This window comes from Lissotriton vulgaris, chromosome 4_1 (genome assembly GCF_964263255.1).
Source record: "Lissotriton vulgaris chromosome 4_1, aLisVul1.2, whole genome shotgun sequence".
NCBI lineage: Eukaryota > Metazoa > Chordata > Amphibia > Caudata > Salamandridae > Lissotriton > Lissotriton vulgaris.
In genome coordinates, this window is record NC_141691.1 from 920,339,212 (window position 1) to 920,362,729 (window position 23,518).

At 44.4% G+C, this 23,518-nt stretch overlaps 1 protein-coding gene across 1 annotated transcript in view; it reads left to right on the plus strand.

Annotated features, from left to right (window-relative positions):
- SYCP2L (synaptonemal complex protein 2 like) overlaps positions 1-23,518 on the plus strand; it is a 1,791,741-nt gene that overhangs the window by 561,685 nt on the left and 1,206,538 nt on the right. The window contains exons 15-16 of the mRNA XM_086966882.1: positions 13,075-13,150; positions 13,574-13,689. Of these exons, the coding sequence (XP_086823008.1) occupies positions 13,075-13,150; positions 13,574-13,689 (192 nt within the window). The remainder of the gene's footprint in view (positions 1-13,074; positions 13,151-13,573; positions 13,690-23,518) is intronic.

Below are 23,518 nucleotides of genomic sequence, written 5' to 3' on the forward strand. Positions count from 1 at the left end.
TTGTTAAGCTTCACTTGCGCTGTGCTTGTGAAATCTCTTGTAATGAGATATAAATCATAAAAGTGGCTTACAGTCTGCCCTTACTTTTATATTTTTCATGTGCTTGACACTTTGTTTTACTCGGTTTATGTTGCTTCTAGCATGCTATTTCCTGTTGTTCTTCTTGTGATTTTCTTGTCGGTGGTTCTTTGTCCATGTACTTCTTTTTTTTAAATTTTCATACACTTTTTGCTACCTACTTTTTTCTTTGTGAGCAAGCCTGCTCAGCGACTGCATGTGATTTGTGCTGCTGTCTTTCTTACTGAATTTAAATGTTTCTATTCATTTCTTATTATGAGTACCATCATCTTCACTCCTCCCAGTTGTTGCCTTCCTCGCATACCTACAGAGGTGCCGTAAACTCAAAATCTTGACATCAGTTCATATAGCACTTAATCTTCCAGTACCTGCCCACATTTGTTGTTGGTTTCCCATCTCCCCTCACCACCACCACCTCCTGCCCATCACTGTTGATATACACAGATCCCCTCCTTCCTCAAACCTGCTTTTTCTATTGCTTTTTTAAAATTGCAGTTTATATAGCACAAACACCCTCCAAAGGACACGTTTATTTTTGTTTGCACAGGGAGATTAAGTGATTGGTTCTTACACCGCATCCTCTTCCCTACACATTGTTTTAAAATTATCAATGTAAAGTGAATCAAACAAATATTCTCTATCTATTATTTTTTTACTTTTGCTAATAGCAGGCAACTCGTACTAATTGGCTTTCAGGAAGGGCTGCATCACAGAACCAGCTGTTCTAACTATAATAGATGACCTACACAAATCCCACGATGCTGATATATGCTACCTACTCATCCTCCTAGACTTGTCAGCTACTTTGACACGGTTGACCACAAGCTGCTTCTAAAATCCCTCCATAAACAGATTGTAACTGACAGTTTGACTTTGAAAGGGTTCGCCTCCTATCTACATAACTGCTCTCAAAAATAAAATGCACAATTTCAGGGACCTCTGCCAATTCGGGGGGGGGGGGGTTACCCCAAGGCTCAGTGCTCTCACCTCTACTGATATATTTGCATGAAAGCCCTCTCTACCATGTTCAAACAAGCTAAAATCCCATGTCGCCTCTATGTTGACGACAGTCAGCTCTACTTAGAAATATACTTACCAGAGGGCTTAAGACGTCTAAATACTGTGCTCCTCAAAATCCAAAACTGGTTAACACACAACCACCTGGAATTCAACCAAGACAAGGATGGGCGTCCTCCTCCTAATAAACAAGGAACTGACCATCCAAGTTCAAGAATTGATGAACACCTTTGACGCTCTAAGCTTTAAACCGACTCCAGCTGATTCTGTCAAATCCCTGGGGGTCACCCTGGACTCAGGTCTGAGCATGAACCATCACAAAAAATTACCCTGAAGAATGCATTTTACAACCTTAAACTCCTACATAATATCAAGCATTTCCTTCCCCAGAATGATCTAATAACTGTCTCGCAAGCTTTGTTCATGCACGACTGTACTATGGCAACGCCACCCTCACTGGCACCACAAAGTCGCATCTAGCTCCATTAAGAGCCACACTTAATGTAGCAGCAATGATGGCCACTGGAATCAAGTATCACAATCATATCTCCCCCTCACATAAATATCTAAAGTGCCTCCTGATTGAAGCCTATTTCTACTACAAAAATGCCTCTCACTAACAAAGCCCTTCACACAGGGAATCCAGCCTACCTTGCTTTCAAACTCACAAAGGCAGAACAGACAAGAAATTAAGGAGCTCCAACACTATGCTTCTCATCCCCCTAAAAGCCAAGAACAAAAAGCCCTAACCTGCTTGTTCTCAGGCAATGCCCCCAAAACCTGGAACTCCTCCCCGTAAATATCAGGACCAACGCCTCCTTGAGCTTCAAAAGACAAATAAAAGTTCTTCTCTTCAATCAGCAACTTAGGCTCTAAAGCCCATCACACAACCTGAATCCCAACTGAAACCTTCTCCCAGAGTTTCATTTCATTGTTTATCCCTCTCCAGGAATTGCTGTGATAAGACTCTAATCTGTAACTTGTAATCTGTAACTGATGTGACATCAAAAAAGGTGTTGCTATGGGTCAGATAATCAGATGTTTGGAAATCTCTCTTATACCCTCGGATCTTGCCAGCGCTATATAATACTCTTAAAATAAATAAAGCATTTACAAATAAGGAGTTTTGAAAAAATACAAAAATTCTTGTTTACTGGGTAGCCCCTTTCAGATTGTACGTTTAAAGTGGTTAACCGTAGACAAATTCTCCACATATATCACATACCTTATTGAAACACACATTTTTTTCTAAGCGTCAATGGAATTTTAGAAGTAGAATTGAATTTTCATGTATGGTTTTTCATATTGTGTACAAACTTCTTTGCAACAGCTTGAAAGCGATTGTTCATCTCGCATCACTAGTCCATGTAACTCAATGTTGTTGATTCTTGTCAAAGAGTATATCGAGTACATTAGAGTTCTGCTGTTTACTCTTCAATACAGTCTGTGCTTCTGTACTGACCTTTAGTGATATTTAACATGCTAACAAGAAGGGAATTTCACAGTAGCTGTCACTAAGGGCCTCATTTAGTGCTAGGTGAGTGGCTCTGTTTGTCAGGAGTTGGCGATAACCTCCATTCCCCTGGCAGACTACTACCCACCATATTTACAGATATAAGTCTGTCTCCTGTATCCCTATGCATTCAGAAGAGCTGCTGCCACTATGTCTCTTCTGAAGGGATTTTAAGTTTGTGGAGTAGCTTCCATCTATCATGGGGTTGCTTAGAAAATTCTTTTGTTTTACAAAAAACAAAACACTGAAAGCAGGAGATTGGTTTTGTAAAACAAAAATAATGTAGCCTTGAATCCCCTTCCCCAGCCAACTTCTCCCAGGAAGTGGAGGTTTGGACTACCAGGCTTTTCCTGGTGGCCCTAAAAGGGAAAAAGCATTGTGGGGCCTTTCAGTCTAAGTGGTTTGGATAGTCTGAGGTACTTGGATCAATGGTCCAAACTCCATTGTGGCCATTGGTCTAAATTTACGGATGGCAGAAACAGGATGGTCCACTCGACTCCAACTAGAGTGGGTGGCCTGTCTGTTTAGGGTCCAGCATACACCGCCATATTTGTGAAAGAGGACCCTGTCTGCAAACCTCTAAATAAACCTCTAAGTCAGAAGACAAATTCTGGACCAGGTGTCAGAGCCCTTTCATTGGCCAGCATGGGTTATTGGATCTCAACCATGAGGATTGAAGTTGTTTGCTTCTGAGTCACTGGGCTTATCTTACCATAGGTGTGCAAGCAGGGCCAAGAACATCCCCTACATGACTTGATTCATAGTGCTAGTGATGTTGAGCCACCACAGGCCTAAGGTAGGTGCTTGATCTCCGAGCTCAACAAAGACACATCTGTGCAATAAGCACGGCAAATTGCAAAATGCAAAATGGGAGGCATTTTAACTTGAGATGCTCTGTGTCTGCTTAAAGATAGTTGCAGATGCTAGCAATGCAATATGAAGATATTTGACTGGACGTGAGGTCGAGCTGCACACCGTGAAAACCCGATGTATAGTAGGCCCTAGGGTTAATGCTCACCTTTTGCTGGCTCAAGTTAACCATGCTACAGTTAAAAAGTTGTGATTTGTTGTTGACTGCTCTTTTCACCTAGCAAGTTGTGGGGGAACTGTTTCTGTGTTTTCTGTGGTAGACCAGCATTGAAATATTTTGGGGAGATTGACATAACTCTGCATCGTACCTGGACTGAGGACGCCTTTATTGAGTACTATTCGCTCCTTTATTCTTGCACTTCCATTCACCTTGAACTCAACTGGCTAACTTCAGTCATTGCTCACATCCGTCTGGATGGTAGGAACAATTAGATGCCAGGATTTGTGTGCCAGAGATCAAGATGTTGGTGGCAGTAAAACCCCCAGCATTACTAGGTTCCTTTGAGTGTTCTAAGACTCATACATGGGTGGCTTATACTATCTGTCTGCTGGAGCTGACAAGAGGCTTTCTCCTACTACAGGAGAAGTGGTGATTTACAAACCAGACAGTCCACTGGACAAATCTATCACCCACAGTGCAAGCTAAAACTTTTGAATAGACTATTTGGGAAGCTGCTAGCCAATAAAGTTATGAAAGCACTGGCATCTTTGGTGCTGCTGGCCAAAATGGTTTTGTCCCTAGTTATATCAACCCATCCTCCTCTCCAACACACTTACTATCTCTAACCCCTGTTTCATCCTACAGTGAATATCAACTTGCTGGTTGGTGTCTTCTCACCACATGAAGCAGGCTTTTAATGCCCTAGATTTGGAATGCCTACAGGGAGTGCTATGTGCCATGAAGTTCAGTCCAGAAGTGAGTTGGATTTGACTTGTGGGCTTTCAGTTATAGCATGAGGCAAGCTTTAATTATATTATCCCTGCCATTTACACAGGACAGCAGCTCAATCAAATAATTTTGCAGAGGACTAGATGTGACTTGTGATCAACTAACGTACTTGCTATATGCTGTGAACGGTATGGGCGAGTGATGCCAAAATGTAATCCACTCCTCTGTCATGTGCACTAGCCACGTTCTTTTGGTTTCAAGTCTACTAAGTTGCAGATCTTTTTTCTGGGAATAATATGAAAACATTGAAACCTGATGCAGATCAATGGCCTTCTGGAAGTGGCTTTGACGTTTCATAATGGGACCAGTTCCCATCAGGAAAATGTTTTTGTCATTGTGTTCTTGGGTTACTTTTTACATTCTTTGATAGTTTTCTTGCTGTCACTGTTCATGGAATTGAACTCTTATTTCTAAGCCTAGTCTGGATGGAGATGTAGGTGGAGAGTTCACCTCAATAAACTTCAATTGTCTTTGGTCGAAATCTGGGTGCTTGAGTTTTGGCTGTGTTTCGTTGCTGCAGAGCTCCAGTAGTATGTAGTGAGGAGAATGAGAAAACACAGTAGGCTTTATTTCTAAAGCAGAATCTCTGGCTGATGTCTTTGAAGGAAGTTCTACTGGAAAAAGCCTGCTCTGATTTACAATCTCCAGGTGATTAAAAGTATCAATTCACTCTTGTTTGAGGTGCCTGATGAGGACTGGTATTTACTCTGCTTCGGTGCCCTGTATCGCCATGTGGTGCCTACCTAGCTTTGTGGGGGTAGTCTGCAGCACTAGCAGAACATAGAATTGTATGTGGATGTATCGTGTGTTGGTATTGTGTACGATTCAGGAACTTTGTCCAGCTTTAACGTTTTTTTCAACTATGTTGAGGGAGGACTCCTAGAAACATCTGGCAGGGTTCTAAAATGTATTTACACAAATAAGAGGTGCCCATTGGACATGAACCTTTCAATTGAAAGTCTGGAGCAACTGTCACCCAGGGCCGTTGCGTGGAACCATTCATGTACAAAGATTTGAGTGCCTACCACATTCTAATATAAAGATTCTTTAAAAAAATGTTTTTTATTGATATCAGATACCTTATACATATCTTATAACATCATTACATATACTTATCCATCTTCATATTTTCATAATGGCCAGGATAACGCAATCAGAAATTTGCAGTTATTTTAACTTTTCATATCATTACTTATACTAATCAAACTTCGTAATTTCATAATAGCCGGAATGACACAATCAGCAATTTACAGTTATTTTAACTTTTCATGTCTTATTATTGCTTTACATCCTAATTGAATTTTGCTACACATATACATATTCATCCAGTCACTAATCTATCCTTTCTTTCCATCCAGGCTATCAAAGGTTTCTATAGATTCATGCCTTTTCTTATAGCCCTTACACCTTTACATTTATACAAAGAAATGTCCTGGTGTCCTAAGAATATTAATCTATATAGCCAGCCATTGATATGTGGATGGCTCACTATCCTTCCAGACGGTAGCAACCAATAAGCGAGCTATCGCTATTTTTAAAAACACAAAATCCCTCTCCATCTGATCTAATTTCAACCGTATGTCATACCCTAATAACATCAGAGTTGGAGTACATTTTAGTTCTTTGTTCAGTAACTGAAACCAGAGATTTTCCATGCCCTCTTTTAACAAACCCAGCTTTCCACAAGAATAAAACATATGTATACTATCTGCTGGGCCTAACATACAACTCGGACATTTATCGGCCTGTCTCTTTCCCCCACTCAAATAATTTAGCAGGCGTATAATAGAGATTGTATACAGTTTTGTGTTGTTGGGCTTGGAGATTAGCTGACATAAAGGTCTTTATCCCAATCTCTAAACCCATATCTATATCTACCTCTCCATCCTCAAGCTTATCGGCCCACTTTGATTCTGTTTTAGCTATATCATCAGGTTTCTTTTTTAATAGCTCTTGATAGAAACCCTTAATTTTGCTTTCTGGATTTCTCATAATCTCTAGTAAAGGGAGCAATTCCATTCTTATACTCCCTTTAGCGAGCCTTTTTATTCAATTCTGTATTTGCAAGTACTTAAAGCATGAGCTCTGATGTATATCAAACCCTTTAACTTATTCCATATAAGCCTTTCTCTCTTCATTAAAATACGAATCAGCCAAGGACACAATCTCCGCTTGCTCCCGCTTCTTGGCCATACCTTCTAGCTAGTGTCAAGAGATCAGAATGCCAGAGTGATGATATTTATTATACCTATTACTTCGACAAGTTTTCCCAACTTTTTTCCAGATTTTTAGCGCACACTCAATGCATTTATAGCAAGATTTCTTAAAATCGTTTGGGTCACTTTGTCGTTGCAGGTATTCTTGGCTGCTACGTCCCTTCCGCTTGCAAGAAATAGAGAGTTTGAAACTGTTGCAGGGCGGTAGGTCAGTAATATAGCTGTATACTGGGAGCTCCCCAGCCGCCCAGTTCTTTAGGTAACGTCAGATATTTATACGCCTGTCTTACCTTTTATTATCCCCAAATAAATTTGGCAAACAAAGCCTCGATTCTATGAATTTTGGTGGCGGCAAGTTCCAGCGATATTGCACGTATTCGATACAGAATCTTGGGAAATATCTTCATCTTAATTACATTGATCCTGCCAACTAGTGTAAGGTGGAGGTTATTCATACGCCTAAGCTCACTATTTGTTTACAGGACTGGATCAATATTCACAGCCCTGAGACTATTGATTCCTGCTGTTATTTTAACCCCTAAATATGTGGCTATCTTGGTTACCCGAGAGTCTTGTAGCTGGCATTTAGATGAACATACTATTTGAGTTTTGCTTTATTTAAAAGCTATCTCGATTTCCCCCCAATTTTTTCTGCCATATTTTCGATCTCTTTGATAGCCTTCCGAGGTTCACCTGTAATTATCTCAATGTCATCTGCATATGCGAGAATTTTTGTCTCATAGCCATGCCTTATAACCGGTTTTATTAATTGATTATGCAAAAGATGAGTAATGAAGAGGTCCAAATAATATGCAAATAGTATGGGAGAACAAGGACAACCTTGTCGTGTGCCTATGGCGATTTCCACACTCCTAGAAGTATGACCCATAATTTGAATTGGAGCATATGACTTGTAATACATAGCCTGAAGGGCTTTTTTTATTCCAAGAGGAATCCCCTATCTACCAAGCTCCACCATAAATATTGCCAGGCCACCCGATCAAAGTCTTTTTCCGTTTCCAAGAGGACCACAGCCATCTCTCTATACTCAGCCTCTGCAATATCCAAAATTGAAAGAACCCGTCTAGTATGGTCTGTGATTCCCCTGCCGGGAACAAAACAGTGTTGCCATAACCAACGATAGTCTTTTGTAGCCGGGTGGACATTATTTTAGAATAAACTTTCACATCCGCGTTCATAAGTGATATTGGAGGGTAGGAGGATGGCATTTCTGATGGCTTTTGAAAACAAGGGGGAGAACTAAGACTACTGGACAGCCGTCCTTGTCCCGATAAGTAATACAAAACCAATACAGACGGCTGTTTTGCATAGGAAAAGAGAAAAAAACTGAAACATCGGACACCTTTAAGGTTTTTTAATAAAACCCTCACACACCAACCTGGTTGGTGTCATGCTTCATCATCCGGTCCCAGCTGAGTAGCCAAATGCTTCTCATCTGTGCTGCGACACCTGGTTACAGTGGAGCAGGTTTTTTTGGTGTGCGTGAGTGTGATGAAGTGCTGAGTGAATGGTAAAAATTCCCTCAGGATTCTACCTGTTGGGTTTATTCGTGGTGATCCTGGGTATGTTTAAAATGATTGTGGATAAACAGTACTATGTGTAACTGTGTACATTTTATCCAGTGGTGGTCAACCTCTTTCAGCCCTCACAAATATATAAATGGGGCTTTCGTCAGGACCTCTCAGTAACGAGAGTGCAGTGGATAGTGAGTGGTAAAAAATCACCACATGTGTTGCATATTAAGTATTCACGCTTAGGAACACTGAATGCAAAAAGTTTGAAGGACTAACCGTATTATCCTGAGGTACTTTTAACCATTCACTCAACACTCCCATCACCCTCGCGTACATCAAAAAAACCTGCTCCACTGTAACCAGGTGTCGCACCACAGCTGAGGAGCATTTGGCTACTCAGCTGGGACCCGATGATGAAGCATGACACCAACCAGGTTGGTGTGTGAGGGTTTTATTAAAAAAACCTTAAAGGTGTCAGACGTTTCAGTTTATTTTTTTCTCTTTTCCTCTGCAAAATGGCCGTCTTTATTGGTTTTGTATTTCTGATGGCTTGTCTTGCTTAAGAAAGGCAACCATTTCCGTACCTTGCCATGATGCGGGTGGGATCCCTCTAAACTGTATACAGATAAATAAGTCTTGCATAATGGGAAGTATTTGAGATGATAACATTTTATAGACTCCTACCGGAATTTTATCTGGACCTGAAGCTTTACCCAGAGATAGCGATCCTAATGCAGCCTGCACTTCTTCTATGGTTATCTCTTGTTCTAATTCTAAGGCAGCTTCAGTATCTAATGTGGGTAGCATTGGGGGGGCCTGCCTCCTGTTTCCTCATGGTCTACCAGGCATTCCTCCCGCTGATACAGCCTGCTATAGAATTCCTCAAATACCTCCGTTATTTTCTGTGAACCGGATACGGAGTGGTTGTTACTTTCCTTAATTCTTACAATATTGTTCCTGGTGACTTTCTGCATTGTTCTTAAAGCTAAGAGCCACCCCATCACCTCCCCATACTCATATAGTTTCCCCTGATTTTGTGTACATGCACTGATTAACCCAACTAAGTTTACATTCTATGTTGACATTTTGTGGCCTTGGCATGTAAGAGTTGTGTGTGCTAGAAGCATGATTGGAAAATGGTACTGAAGATCTAGGTAGGCTCTCTGGTCTGGAGTGGCTCAGCAAGTGCACCTTCCTTAGAGACAGGACTGCTGACTTCTTGCCTGCTGACATAAGCTTGACAATGGTGGCGCCCTGTTTTAAAATCCTAGATGCAGTCCAGGGCTTTTTCCCGATTTCCTGTGCTAGTGAGTGTCCTCCCAGCCTAACCCCGAAAGTTCAGTCCGGGTTGTGTAGCCAAGTCCTCTTGCTCATTACATGTTCCTGACTAGTTACTTGTGTATGACAGTAGGTCGATGGTGACTGGGATTTCCATACCAGAGTTTTGTTGGGTCCTGCCTTGAAGCACGCCTTGGGGAGGAATCGTCTGTTTTCCTATCCATTGGACAGCTTGAACCTTAGAGGTCAAGTCCTTCCTTTTGTTCCCCCAGAGGTGCTGTTCCAAAAGAGCTGATGGCTATTGATTGTGAGGGCTTCACTTCTCTGTGTGCTTATCATATGGGGTCTCTTCTTGGAGACTTCCCCTCCACCCCCCGCCACAAATCAGCACCCAATTGCAGAAACAGCCCCTGATAAACAATCAGTCTGTGTTCAGGAAGTGAGTTTACACCAAGTAAGGCAACCGCCTTGAAATGGTTCCGGAACAGGACTCAAGGAATCAACAATTCCTTTCTGGAAAAGAAGTGTAAGAGGAGGGTTGAGCCAAAAACTGATGTTTCCTGTTTTCTCTATGACCACTGTAGGTAGTGCCTTGCCGTGTGCCAGGGAAACAGTTGATATCTGTGGCTGGTGTCAGACACCAGCCTCCCAGGTGAGCGGGAATTTAACTTAAAGAAAATGTGAAAATCAATGCTGCCTTTGAAAAATGGTATATCTGGCTTACGAAGAGCGTGTGTTTGGTAGGAGGCATCCCTGCAGGCAGACGTTTGCCTAGAAGGAGGACCAGCTACTGAGGCCAGGTGGAGGCACTACCCAGAAGCCTGAACTATAGAGGTCAACTTATCTATCTTTCGTCATAGACAGTGCTCGCAATGGTATACAGCCTTTACAATGTTTTTACCACGTTGTACCTTTACAACGCATTTTTTACCACGCATCTTTTTGGATCGCATGTGCTTCTACAACATATGCCTTTACATTGCAATTAACCCCTTCGATGTGGCGGTAATTCTGCTGCAGCGCCAGGGGGGAGGGGAGGCCGAGCGGCGCTCACATGCTCTTGAGGAACCGCTTCGTCACGAGCCTCGGTTGAGCTGTGCTCAGGACGGAGCGGTTCCGTCATGGCCCCGCCTGCTCAATGGTATGTCCAGCGCAGGCACGGAATTCGTGCCGCGCAGGCACGCCGAGCGGGCCATGACGGAACCGCTCCGTCATGAGCACAGCTCAACCGATGCTCGTGATGGACCGGTTCCGTCACGAGCATGGAAGGAGTTAAGGTAAGCTGGATGGGTTTGGGGTCTTCCCCCACAAATTATTTGTTTAATTATATAAATATATATATATATGGACAATGCGTAGTAAAGGCATAAATTGTAAAAGCATATGCGATCTAAACAATGGGTGGTAAAGGCATACAGAGTATTTTCCAGCGTTGTTTCATCATACAACCCCATAATTGTGATCAGCCCCTTACCTAGCTCAGGAATGATCCGATTAGTGGCAGGTATGGGATAGTTAAGACATTGTAGTACTCTACTCTAAAGTCAAAGTGTGTCACCTTGCTCACGTGGTTTTGAGAAGAATCAGCTACCACAATCCACAGGTAACTCTGCAAATGTGTATTGGTGCTGGAAAGTGACCCTCTGACCTTCAGCCTCTTAACAGGGGCCTGAAGAGCAGGCCCTGGGACAAGCTCCGGGCCCTATACGGGATCAGTACAGCAAGGGGAGCAGGGGTGAATCCAGCTACCCTGCTTCAAGCTATGGCTCCACCAGCCTGCCCAAAGTCTAAGGGAAAGTAAGAAGTTCACGGAAGGAGGCCCTGTAAAGCCAATAGGCACCTATAGGAGGGATCCATGCTTTAATTGTTACCACTTAAACCATGAAATATCGCAACACTTAAGCAAAATACACCAAATTAAATTTCCTTTTTTCTCACAAATGGGTAAGGCTGCTGAAAAAACATTGAATTTGCATCCTTTATCAATTGTCTCGACAAATTCCCTCCCTAATTTCAGCCCTGATACCATAATACTTATGCACACGTAGGGTATTTAGGACCATTGTGTTTGACCAACATTATCTATTGTCTACTTTTGATATTTTCTTCACATGCAGATGCTGGTTTTATTTATGATTTAAGTCTCTGGACCACTTTTTTTCCTAAAAGCACCCCAACCTGTTTTTCTTAGAAACTTGTGGTAAACGGATGGTGGCTTTAGTTATGGAAGTTTGTGGACGATGCTACCTTCTTTTTAGTTCTGATACTGGCCACTCACGTTTAAGGTTGATATTCAAAAGAGGCTAACTCGATTGGAGAGCAGCAGTCTGACTTGGCCATTGATGATTGTGATGAGCATGAAGTGAAACGTAGCAGCAATTAAGGGGGTGCAGTAGAACCGGTTTGTGGTGGAGAGATATTGGGACAGTATGGGACCCCAGGGAGAGGAGAACTGAAGCAGGGTGAGTACAGTTCCTGCCGGACTGAAAAAGTATAGGTGAGTTTTAGTCGGGCAGAGTGTGTAGTGTCATATTTTTATGGACAGGACTTGTTAGGGTTTCTTGGGTGAAGGCTCCTCTATGTGGGAATACCCGGCACAGTCTTGTTGTCGAGATCTGGTACCAGAGTGCAGAAGAATCAATCTGTTTGTGTAAAACGGAGGCCTTGGAGGATGCAGTTGAGTGTTGGACGGATTTCGGAGTGGGTGAAAGAAGGAAATAAGGGTGGAGAACATTGGGTTACGACACACGTGATTTTGTAAAGAAACAGCAATAGAGTGAGTTGATAACATTTTACAATCGACTAACAAAGATTCTTTTACAGAACAAGGAACACTATGGAATAATTTCATCACTGGACTGTTACCATTGAGAAGTGCATCTAAAGAACTATATGCTTGCTCAGTGCATAGCATGGTATTTGCTGTTATAAATAATCCTATGTTTATCAAAGCCCTTGTGGAAAGATTTTTCCGAGTGTTTTACGGGATGCACAATATCCCACTCTCTCTTGTAAGCTTCTGATATTTGTACAACCAATATCACACACAATATCACACACAGTATAAGTCTTCCAGTTCTAGTGAAGGGAAAGGAGGTAACATGCTTGATCTTTTGACACAACCTTAAACTGTGGCCTTCTCCCCTTTGAAATTGTGCCGAGGTGAAGCAAGTACAGGGGAGGATCAAGGACATATATTAATTTGGAGGGAAATATTTGCCCACTGTACCTCAGTTCTTCCCAGAGGAGCATTGTCATGTTAGTATTGAGTTACTACAAGAGCATCAGTGCTTATCCACTGAAATTCGCACAAGTTAAAATAGCTTGCTGGTAAACTTGGAAATGCAAAGCTGGTTGTCAGTGCTCTTATTGCTACTGGTCATACATGGGCGAACATTTGTGGGTACCTTCAAACTCCTAAATCACATGACTCCAGGCGTGATCATTCGTGAGGATTTGTTTTAACCGCTGCCCACTCAGCAGAATGTAGCAATGTATTCGCGTTCTGAAATGATTTGTTGTAGCAGATGTTCGATTGTATTGGCCTTTGTGAGCTGTCGTGGATATATCAATGGCCAATTCATTTATTTTCTAAGCAAACTCGTTTCCCTTCTTTAGAGCCCCCTTTCCCCGGATATAAAGATGGAACCAATGGAAAGCCTAAGTTTTGGGGACAAAAAAACGGAAATCGCCTGTAAGTATTTGTGGGGCTCATTACTTCCAAGGAGATTTGGGGATTGTAAATTTCTCAGTGTGTACATTGAATTCGATGTTTTCTCTTTAAGTAAACTGATAGTCCATGCTATTTTGTGAGAGTAACATCAGGTTTTGTGTTAACTAAAAACATTATCCTTTGGTTTTGTGTGAATACGCTGTTCTGATTGGGGCAACTGCATCTCCTGAAACACAGTTTGGGCGTTATTGAAGATTTACCATTCCATTAAACGCAATTTGGCACTGCAGTTTATTTTAACTGTAAATGTTGGGTTTATTTGAACATACGTCCAGTCCGGCCGAATTCAGAGTAATACGGTAATGTAGACGTTACCTGAGCACGTCTCAGAGGCAACTTTGAAATAGATAATAATCATGAGTAATTTTTTCACTGTCTTTGTAGTGGAGACCAATGAAACAACATTTATTGAGTGGAAAAAGAAGCAGATGAACGCTGACAAAACTGATTCTGCATCCGACATCCTGTCATCTCAGCTTAGTGACTACTCCATGGCAGTGGTATGTGTACATGTTTAATAATGTCAGCCGCACTATGCCATAGGTGACACATTGCTTGCATGCTTTAAACTGTATGACGTGGCAGCAGTAAGATCATGGTGCATCTCTGAACTTCATAGCACTGAACATAGGATGAACACAGGTGACCCGGACTGAGCGGTCCTAAAAGTCAACTTCACATAGGCTTGAGATGTTCCCTTCTCACTGACGGACTCAGCTCATGTCCGAGAAACCTTTGGGGGGTCCCGTCACCAGGCTGCCATTGAAACAAATACCGAGCATGAGAGAGGTGACCTCCACGTGTGTTTATTCGTCTTTCTTCTACCTGTTGTCCTGCTGATGGCTCTTGCCTTCCACCACGATCACCTTACAGTATCTTACCTCGAAGTGCCCATTACTTGTCTCCACATCCTGCGCCTGTATATAGCATCAATAGACTTCTACCTACCCTTGGTTCAAAGTGCCCAGTGTTTATATGTTGTGACATGTTTGCTTACTCTGTGTATTACATGATGAGATGCATACGTTAACAACCAGGCCCCTTCACTTCAACTATTGTTTCTAAATAAGTGAATCCTTTTGGAATATCATACTTGACAATGACATGTGCTTGAAGCCACACGCATCCTTTCTACCACAGGTGAGTAGGCTCAAAATGAGAACCATGACAACGCAGAGTTTGACACTCGCCTAAAAAGACATGGGTATTAGCATGGCATATATCTTCACAGTAGTCTGTTACAGCAGTTTATTAAACTTACTAGGTCGGTAACACGCTTGTTATGTAGAGTACCTGCAAGTGGATTAAGCAGGCACTGGCATACTATCGTGGGTTATGCAACATTAGGCGGGCGGATCGGGTGTGGCTTAAGCATGGATAGTCTCATGTGGACCCATGCAGCGCCACTAATGATGTGAAAATGCTATGTGCACCTAGCTACCAAGCTTTGGAAGAATTCAGTTTAGAGCACTGGTCATATTCCACAACCTTTTCTTTGAGGGACTTTTTCTGTACAAGTGCTTCGTGAAGGTTTGCCCAGTGGCTATTGCAGGTCAAATGTCGAAAATATTCTTGTTATTGGGGTGTTTATTTCTTGTGCAAATCGGGTAAGGCACGCCCTCTATTACTGATGCTAGCACAGGAACTAAGTTCACCCTCTTTTTGGTACAGATGGAGGAATCTGACCAAGCAGCTGTGCGGGAAGGAGACAGTAACCTAGGCTTTAGAGCATAAGAAACAATACCTCGCAGTACGCCAAGGGTACTAAGATAAACAAAAAACGTGTCTTGCATCTCAAAAAAATATTCTTCTATCCTATTTCTATCGGAAAGCAACATAGGATGTCCTACTGCTGTACTTGGTGGGTTTGGACAGAAGTCACAGCATGTCAACATTATAACTTATTTGTGTGTATGTAAGAGAGTGGTGGAACTCATAAGACACAGATCTAGAATCTGTCCTTTGGGGCTATGCCTCTGAAGAGTACTTACCTGGAGTAAGTGCCAACTTTGAAGAACACTGCAACCTACAGTGCATGCTTTGAAAGATGTGAATGCATCAGGACCCTTAAAAGTTAATCACTACTTAGAGGGAAGTATCAATGTCACCGAAATGACTCAATTACGAGGTACAATTTGCCACATCTGTCTCCCCAGCCTCGTTTAATGAAAAACAAATCCTAAATACGCTCCTACTTGGATGAACTTTGGACCAGCCCCCTTCATCTATTGCTCTGTTAAGTTTCATTCACCTTTGACCTCTTTTTACCGGAGTTTCACAGTTGTCAGCAAGGGGCAGCTGGTCCGCCCACTTCAGCCATTGACCTATTGTGCTGTGAGCAATAGCCTTAAGCGAACATCTATCAAAACAAGTGCACACTTGAGTCCCAGAACAGCTGGGCCATTACTTTACGTTGTGAATGTTTTTTTCCCTTTTCATTATTTTATCTAGACATTTGTGTTTAAAGTTTCTCTTAGGTTTACAGTTTATCAAAACTAATAGCACCGTTTCATTTTGTCATTAAATATATTCCTGTGTTGTTTATTAAAAAACATAAGTAAGATTTGTGTACCTGTTTAGTACACCTGCCAGCTAGGAAGCACAGTATAATCGTTTATAAATGCAGGAAACTGGTAATCTTTTAATATAATTTTTTTGGACGCATTTGGCCAAACTAATAGGAAATTGCATGTTTTATTTTTTCCATTTTTATTTTGTGAAAAATGTTTGCAAAAAAAATCAGCGCTTTCCAAGGACAAAGCATATTGGCTTTCAAATGCCTGCTATATTCTCATACTTATAATTTTCAGAATTGCTTTCAAACATGTTCTACTCGAGTAAGTTGATTAGAAGGCACCAATTACTGATTAATCATCGTGGTACATTAGAACCAACCAACCACAACGAACTATATTAAGATATTTTTTTTAGGGGGTGGGGCGTGGTGATGGAGAGCCTGGTGATTCGCATCGAACCTTCATTTTCCCTCTGAGCATGCATTCCTGGCTGCCTCAGTAGTTTTGATTCCACGTACCTCGCCCTAATCCTCACTTTTGTGACCTAGGTAGGTCAAACATGTAGCGCTCTAGTTGTTAGCAGCTCCAGCCTCGGCCGGAACTATGTATAGCAAATGTATCACCTTCTGGCCAGGCGTGGCCAGAAGGCAATAAATAAATGGTCGGAGGTCGCTCGGGACTTCCGGTCCGACCAAACCTCCACAGTGTCTGCATGTGTCTGATTTGTTCACACCCTGCCATACATATAAGGTACTCACCCCTTTACACTGGCGACGAGTGGGGGAACACGGACAGCGACATCTCCTGTCGAACCGCCGTCCAGAAGACGCCGAATGCAGTGGGGCGCCGCAGGAGCGACCGGAGAAGACCAGTGCCGCAGTGCATCGCCCGTCACGAGACCCAAGCAGTGCCCAGGGGCCCGTCGACATCAGCAGCCACGCCGGTTAGCAGCGTGAGTCCCGCGCTGCGCTAGAACACCGGTGGTGCGAAGGCGCGAGCTGGAGGAAGGCCCAAACCAGCGTCTGCACGCGTGAGTGCAGGTAGGCCCAAGATCGTCAGGCGCGCATGCGCAGAAGAGGCCAGGCCTGGCAGCAACGCCCAACAAAGGCGCGTGTGAGCACGAAGATCGTGTGGAGCCACGAAGGGCTCCTGTGTGTCCCGCGATTGCCTGAGACAGCACGAAGCGAGCGCTGGGACCGCACACGTGGCACAGTGAGGGTGGTGCTAGAGTCCGGAATCAACAAGCACTAGCAAATTTAAAAAAAACAAAGACAAAAGAAGGGGAAAAGTATTGTTGGACCTCCTTATAAGCTGCAGTATAACAGACACGCTAAGTACAAACGCAGAATAAATCAGAAACTACTGGGCAGCAAGAAGAACTTAAGTGTACAACACACACAATCATAATGTCGAACCCACCTGGCAACCAAAACCAGCAAGCAGCACCACAACAGTCAGCCCCACAGCAGGCAGCGCCACAACAAGTAGTGCAACAACCAGCAGCTCCACAACAGGCAGCACCGCCAGCTCAACCAACACATTCATCTGCTCACTCGCAGATTCAAGCGTTCCCGCCATTCAGTGAGCTAATTGAATCATCCACAGCAGCACCGAGATGGGCAGTATGGATAGGACAACTGAACAACTACTTTGTAGCCACTCGTGAGACTGATAACACTGTCAAACGCTCCCTACTATTGCATTTCGGGGGCACCAAGATATACAAGCTATTCTCCCACCTTCCAGACACCGGCAACGCCAATGATTATGATGCCGCCGTACGAGCACTAAATGCACACTTTGACCCCCACTATGAGCGGATCAAATTCAGACAATCCAGACAAAGAGAAGGTGAGACAATGGACGCTTTCCATGCCCTACTAAGGGAACTGGTGAGCACGTGCACCGAGGATGATCATACTAAAGAAGTCACAGCCCAAATCATTCAAGGGTGCCGGAACAAGACCCCAAGGACACTGATACTACGCCAACCCAACATCACGCTCGATGAAATACTCATGCTCGCACGGTCACACAAACTGTCTGATGTCCGGTCAACAGCAATGGAGGCCGCCATGACCACCCAGGCTGAAGCAAGCGCCGTTGTAAAGACAGAGCGGGTAGATGCCGTCCGCGCCTCAGGAAGGGGTGGACGGGGGAGATGGCCAACCAGAACTCCGAGACTAACACCCTGTGGTTACTGCGGGCGTGACAAACATAGTCAAGATGGGTGTCCTGCGAGAGGGAAGACATGTTCTAAATGTGGAACACCGAACCACTTTGCCAGCATGTGCAGAGGAGGATTTCGTGGCAGGAACACAGCGGGAAGACGAACCGTGACAGGAACAGTCAGACAACTAAGCCTAGAAGAAACTCAAGAATCAAGACCCATGTCAACCAGGCAACACCGCCACGCACGGCTAGATGATTTCTCCACTGACGATGAAGGAGAATGCTACTTCGTGTCATTCACAAAAGACCGGAAAAGAAGGCGGAGACCACAACCAAAATGCCAAATCCAAATTGACGGGTCGGAGGTCACCGGGGTCATAGATACCAGTGCAACAGTGAACGTAATGGGCATACAGCACTAGAAAAGTCTCAATCCAAGACCCCAATTGACACCATCTAAAATCAAGATAATGACCTACGGCAGTCAAACTCCGCTCCCTCTGCGAGGGAAAATGCAAGTGCAGGTTAAGGCAGAAGACCGCGAAGTAACAACGACGTTTCGCGTAATCGATAAGGAGGCAGATCTGCTCGTAGGGAGCCACACCGCAGAAGACCTCAACTTAGTCGCATTCGCCAATGCAGTCAAGACGCTCCAGACAGAGGACATACTACAGCTGTTCCCATCACTGTTCAAAGGATTAGGCACAATCAAACGGCAGCCGGTCAAACTGCACATTGATAAAGCCATCCAGCCAATAGCTCTGAAACACCGGAGAGTTCCGTTTCACCTAAGGGCAGCCGTCGAACAAGAACTAACACAACTTGAAAAACAAGGAGTCATAGAGAAAGTCACTGGACCAACGCCATGGGTATCTCCCATGGTGATAGCAGAGAAACCCCGGCAACCAGGGTAAATCAGAATTTGCATAGACATGCGGATGCCCAACAAGGCAATAAAGAGAGAAAGACATATAACACCCAACTGTCAATGACATACTGACAGATCTAAACAGAGCCCAATGGTTCTCAAAGCTAGACCTCAACGCTGGGTACCACCAGCTCCGATTGGCGGAAGAGAGCAGGTACATAACAGAATTCTCAACCCACCTTGGTCTTAGAAGATATAAGAGACTAAACTTCGGAATCTCATCAGCGGCAGAAATATTTCAAAATACCATCCGGGAGATATTATCTGGCCTAGAATGAGTATTAAACGTAAGTGACGATATCTTGATACATTCAATGACCAGCGAAGAACATCACCAGCGTTTGCGATCCACTCTTAAGAGACTAGCCGAACATGGGGTAACACTACACAAGGATACGTGTTCAACTCCGACGGAGTCTAAGTTGATCCCAGGAAGTCACAAGCCATAAAACATGCCTCAGCACCGACCACGGCCTCTGAAATGAGAAGCTTCATGGGCATGGCCCAATAATGTACCAGGTTCATACCGAACCTAGCAACCATTGGCAAACCCCTCCGAAACCTAACCAAAAAGGAGAGTCCATGGAGATGGACGGAGACTGAGGAAGAAGCATTCAAGAAGATCAAAAATGCCCTACTAGATGGAACGACCATGGCTTACTTCAACACTACCAAACCCACCGAAATACTAGTAGATGCCAGCCCAGTCGGACTAGGAGCCCTCTCATGCAAGAAACGGAGCCAGGAGCATGGGCGCCATTAGCGTTTGCGAGCAAGGCCCTCACGGCCACTGAAGCGAGATATTCTCAGATCAAACGAGAAGCTCTAGCGGTAAAGTGGGCATGCAATCATTTCCACCTCTACATAACGGACACCCATTCAGAATGGTGACTGATCACCAACCCCTCATTCCATTGTTCAAGGGCACAGCCCCTCACCCGCCACCGAGGATTGAAAGATGGGCAATCCAAATCCAACAGTACCAAATGGACCTTGTGTACCGACCAGGAGCCAAAAACCTGGCTGACTTTTTGTCTCGACATCCCGCCAAGGAAGAAGCACAAGATGAAGAACCCGAAAGGCAGACTGAAGAACTTGTTAACATGATATCACAAGGATCATGCCTCCAAGCAATGTCAGCTGACAAAATCAGAGACCAATATGCTGACGATGTCGTCCTGAAGAGAGTGGAGAATGCGGTGCACACAGGTGCATGGGAAGGTTTCCTGCGAGACGTGCACGGTTGGAGTGAAGATGACCGTGCACGGTTAAACCAATTCTGGAAGATACACAATGAGATCAGCATAGCTGAGAATGGTTTCATCCTGAGGGGATCAAGAGTCATAATCCTAAAGTCCCTACAAGAACAAGCAACGGTGTTGGCACATGAAGGCCACCAAGGCACCAGGAGGATGAAAGCCCGTATTGAGGTTCCGTGACAATTGTAAGTGATGTTTTCGACTCGCACGAATATAGTCGAGTCTGGTATCTATGAACCGCAAATGACGAGTTTAGTAAGTGTGCGCAGTTTCGCTGTGCTAACTTAAACCGTTCGTTTGTTATGTGGGTTTTTCATCTGTACCCACGGGTTCCATCTTAGATACGGCATCCATTTTGTCTCTTGCCCTCAAGTATCCAGCGAACGGACGCTGTCCGCTTCGCGACCCTGGGACTCCCAAGATATTTGTGGAAGACACATGTTCTTTGTGAGTGTCTTTATGACGAGGGGGTTGCTACTGTAAGGCAGATGGCGCCGCTCGAGGCTCATCTTGCCGCACGGACTTATTGTCTCAGCCGTGCATCTCATTAGGCACGTCCCTTTGATGCCTGTATCTCGTGTTTCCCAATACCTCCCCTTTTACACCCTTTCCGATCTCCCCACTGTCTCCGTCTTCCTCTGCACCTGTCCTTGTTCCTATTTTCGATCTGTTTTACTGCTGATTGGAATTCGCTAATGTTGGGAAGATGGGTTTTTACAGTTGGGAACCGCCAAATGTTTCCGCACTTATGTTCCGGACCTCATGTGTTTCAAAGTGACCAAAGCGACCCCTCTGGGGGATAATGATGGGAACCGGGTTGTAAACTTTTGTGTACCATGTTGTCCTATGGGTAAAAACTGTATAAAAGGAGCGATCCACAGAACCAATTTGAAGCAGTCTCCCCAAGTTGCACATGGTGTACTTGTCGTGACTTCTGTGTTCCCTGCAGCAAATAAACCTTGAATCTTTGACGTCCAAGGAAGTGTCCCGTGTCTCTGTGATTCGTACGCCGGAGCAGGTTACCCACGAAGGTTTCAGGTGTTGTGCCCTGGCACCGCTGGGTCTTAAAGAACCCAGTCCTTCAGTTGGCGCCCAACGTGGGGCTGCATCAGCGGTACCGGTCCAAGCCCGACGATCGTGAGGAACTTCGTGTGAAATCTCCGAGGGAAGGTGCACTCCGCTTCATCGATCCTGTTGTCGAAATAAGTGGCCCGAAGACTTTTCCCGCGAAGATTCCCGCCTCCGGACGGCTGCGACGGACTGCTGCCCTGACTGTAGACCTGTTTTGGCGCCTGGCGTAGACCTTGGTAGAGCGAGACGATTGACGGGCCTTCCTGGTGACGCCATCGATTTTTGAGTTAAGTATTTGTGGATCGCTCCCATAGTTCTTGGTTGTTGACACTTTAGCGAGTGTTTTTGTTGTTAACGCTGTGTGAGTGTTTTTGTTGGTGACATTTTGCTAGCGTACTTTGTTGTGTTGTTTGACGTCTGCAGCCGCCAAAAACCGAGGGTTTTGTTCTTTGCTGGGACTTGGTAAATCCCGTAACCCTTGAAGTTTGTGAAACTCGGCTAGTGTGCAAGATGCCTGGTCGCAGTACTTTGTTTAGTTGTTTCAGACCTTGTGGTACGGATTCCCGACTGGAGGACTCGTGTCCGATACCTCCGGTTGGAACTCCCACTTATGAGCTCTATAGTAAGCATGGGCTAGGCCCAATTACCTTTAACGATTATTGGATTAAATATACGAAGAAGGACGGCGACCTTCGTTGGCCACCTCATGGTAGCTTCGAGGCCCCGATCTTAGATAATCTAGAGATTAAATTGTTCGAAAGAAAGTCAAGGCCGGCCATGTTTGATGCCTTTCGGTTGTGGCGCAAAGAAGCCCGACAGAAAGAAATCAGACAGACTAAACGCACTCAGCGAGATAATGTTGCTACCATAGTGAAGAGAGCAGAGCAATTTCAGCATGATAAGGAGGTTAAGGATAAGGAAGTGTTTGATAGATTACAGCGTATGACTGTAGATAAATGTTATCCCGCTTTGCCTACGGAGTCGGAAAAGAAGGAAGAGCCAGTTGAGGATCCTTTAATGTCTTATCTTATGAAGTCGCCACCTCCGTACGTACAGGGTACCGCAGCTCCTGTGGTCCCTGCTGTACCTATTCTCCCACCTATTCCTCCTCTGCCTGTTCCTCAACCTGCACCCGTTCTTCCGACTGTTCCTGCTCCTTTGCCTGTTGCTATCCCTACTGCTCCTCCGCTTCCACCTACTCCTGCTCCCGCTGCTGCTCCTGCTATTGCTCCTGTTTTGTTAACCCCTGCTGTTGCTACTGTTTCTACTCCTTCTCTTGTTAATCCTGTGTCCTATACTTCTCCCTCTACTCGTAGTCGCAATTCTCCTCTTGCGGCTAGCTTCTTTCATTCGCTCGGACCTGTTCATGGGTCCGCTGGTTCCGACGGTCCTCAGAGACGTAGTCAGCTTCCTGGAAACAGAGAACGCGTTGCGCTATATAATATGGCGATGGGTTGGATGGTAAATCCTCTTAGAAGTCCACCCCGTGTTGTCCTCGACACATTTTGTCAATTCAATATACCAACCCAGAGATATGTGTTTAATGAAATGTGCAAGTTCCTTTATGATCAAATAGCGGCCGATGCGCCTGACGAGGTGCTCACCGCTCTGTCTGATCTTCAGCTTCAGTTCGCAAATGGACTGATAGTGGATACTAATGTTCGACGTGCTGTTGAACGATTGCTATCTCTTCGTCCCGCTCCAATCCCTCATGCATTGTTTGTTGAGGATATTGAAAAACAACCAGATGAGTCTGGCCAATATCCCATGCGTGAAGTTCCACCGGTTTGGATGCCAGATAACCCCGCAGCTGCCCCTCCGGTCCCGCCGTATTTCCAGAGAGTATGGATACATCTCCCATGGAAAAGATCAGAAGTGTTGCAGGTGAAACAATCTTTGCCTGACCCCCGCAAAAATCCTGCAGGGTATTACAAAGAATTATCGCAGCTTGTAGATGCTACGGTAATGAATCTTGCCGATATCGATATGTTGTTTGGCAATGTCGTACCGCAACCGGTATGGGCTAAGATTCGTCAGGAAAATCACACAAACGAACTAGGTGGTGATTGGGCGGCCATTATAGCGGCGGATGGGTTACAAGTCGGTGGCGCTAAGCCTGAACAGTTGATTGCCGCTCTCCCTCAAAGAATAATAACATTAATGAAAACTCTTATGCCAGCTATGAGGGTAAACTGGGACAAATTGTCAGCTTGTAAGCAGAAGAAGGATGAGAGTGTTTCCGACTTCTTTACGAGGTTTGAGGAAGCATTCATTGACCATAGTGGACAGGATATGGGTACCGAGGGTGGTCAGAGATTGTTTGTGGATAAATTTGTTTCGAATTTATTGCCCGATTTGAGCAATAAATTAAAGAATTCGGAAA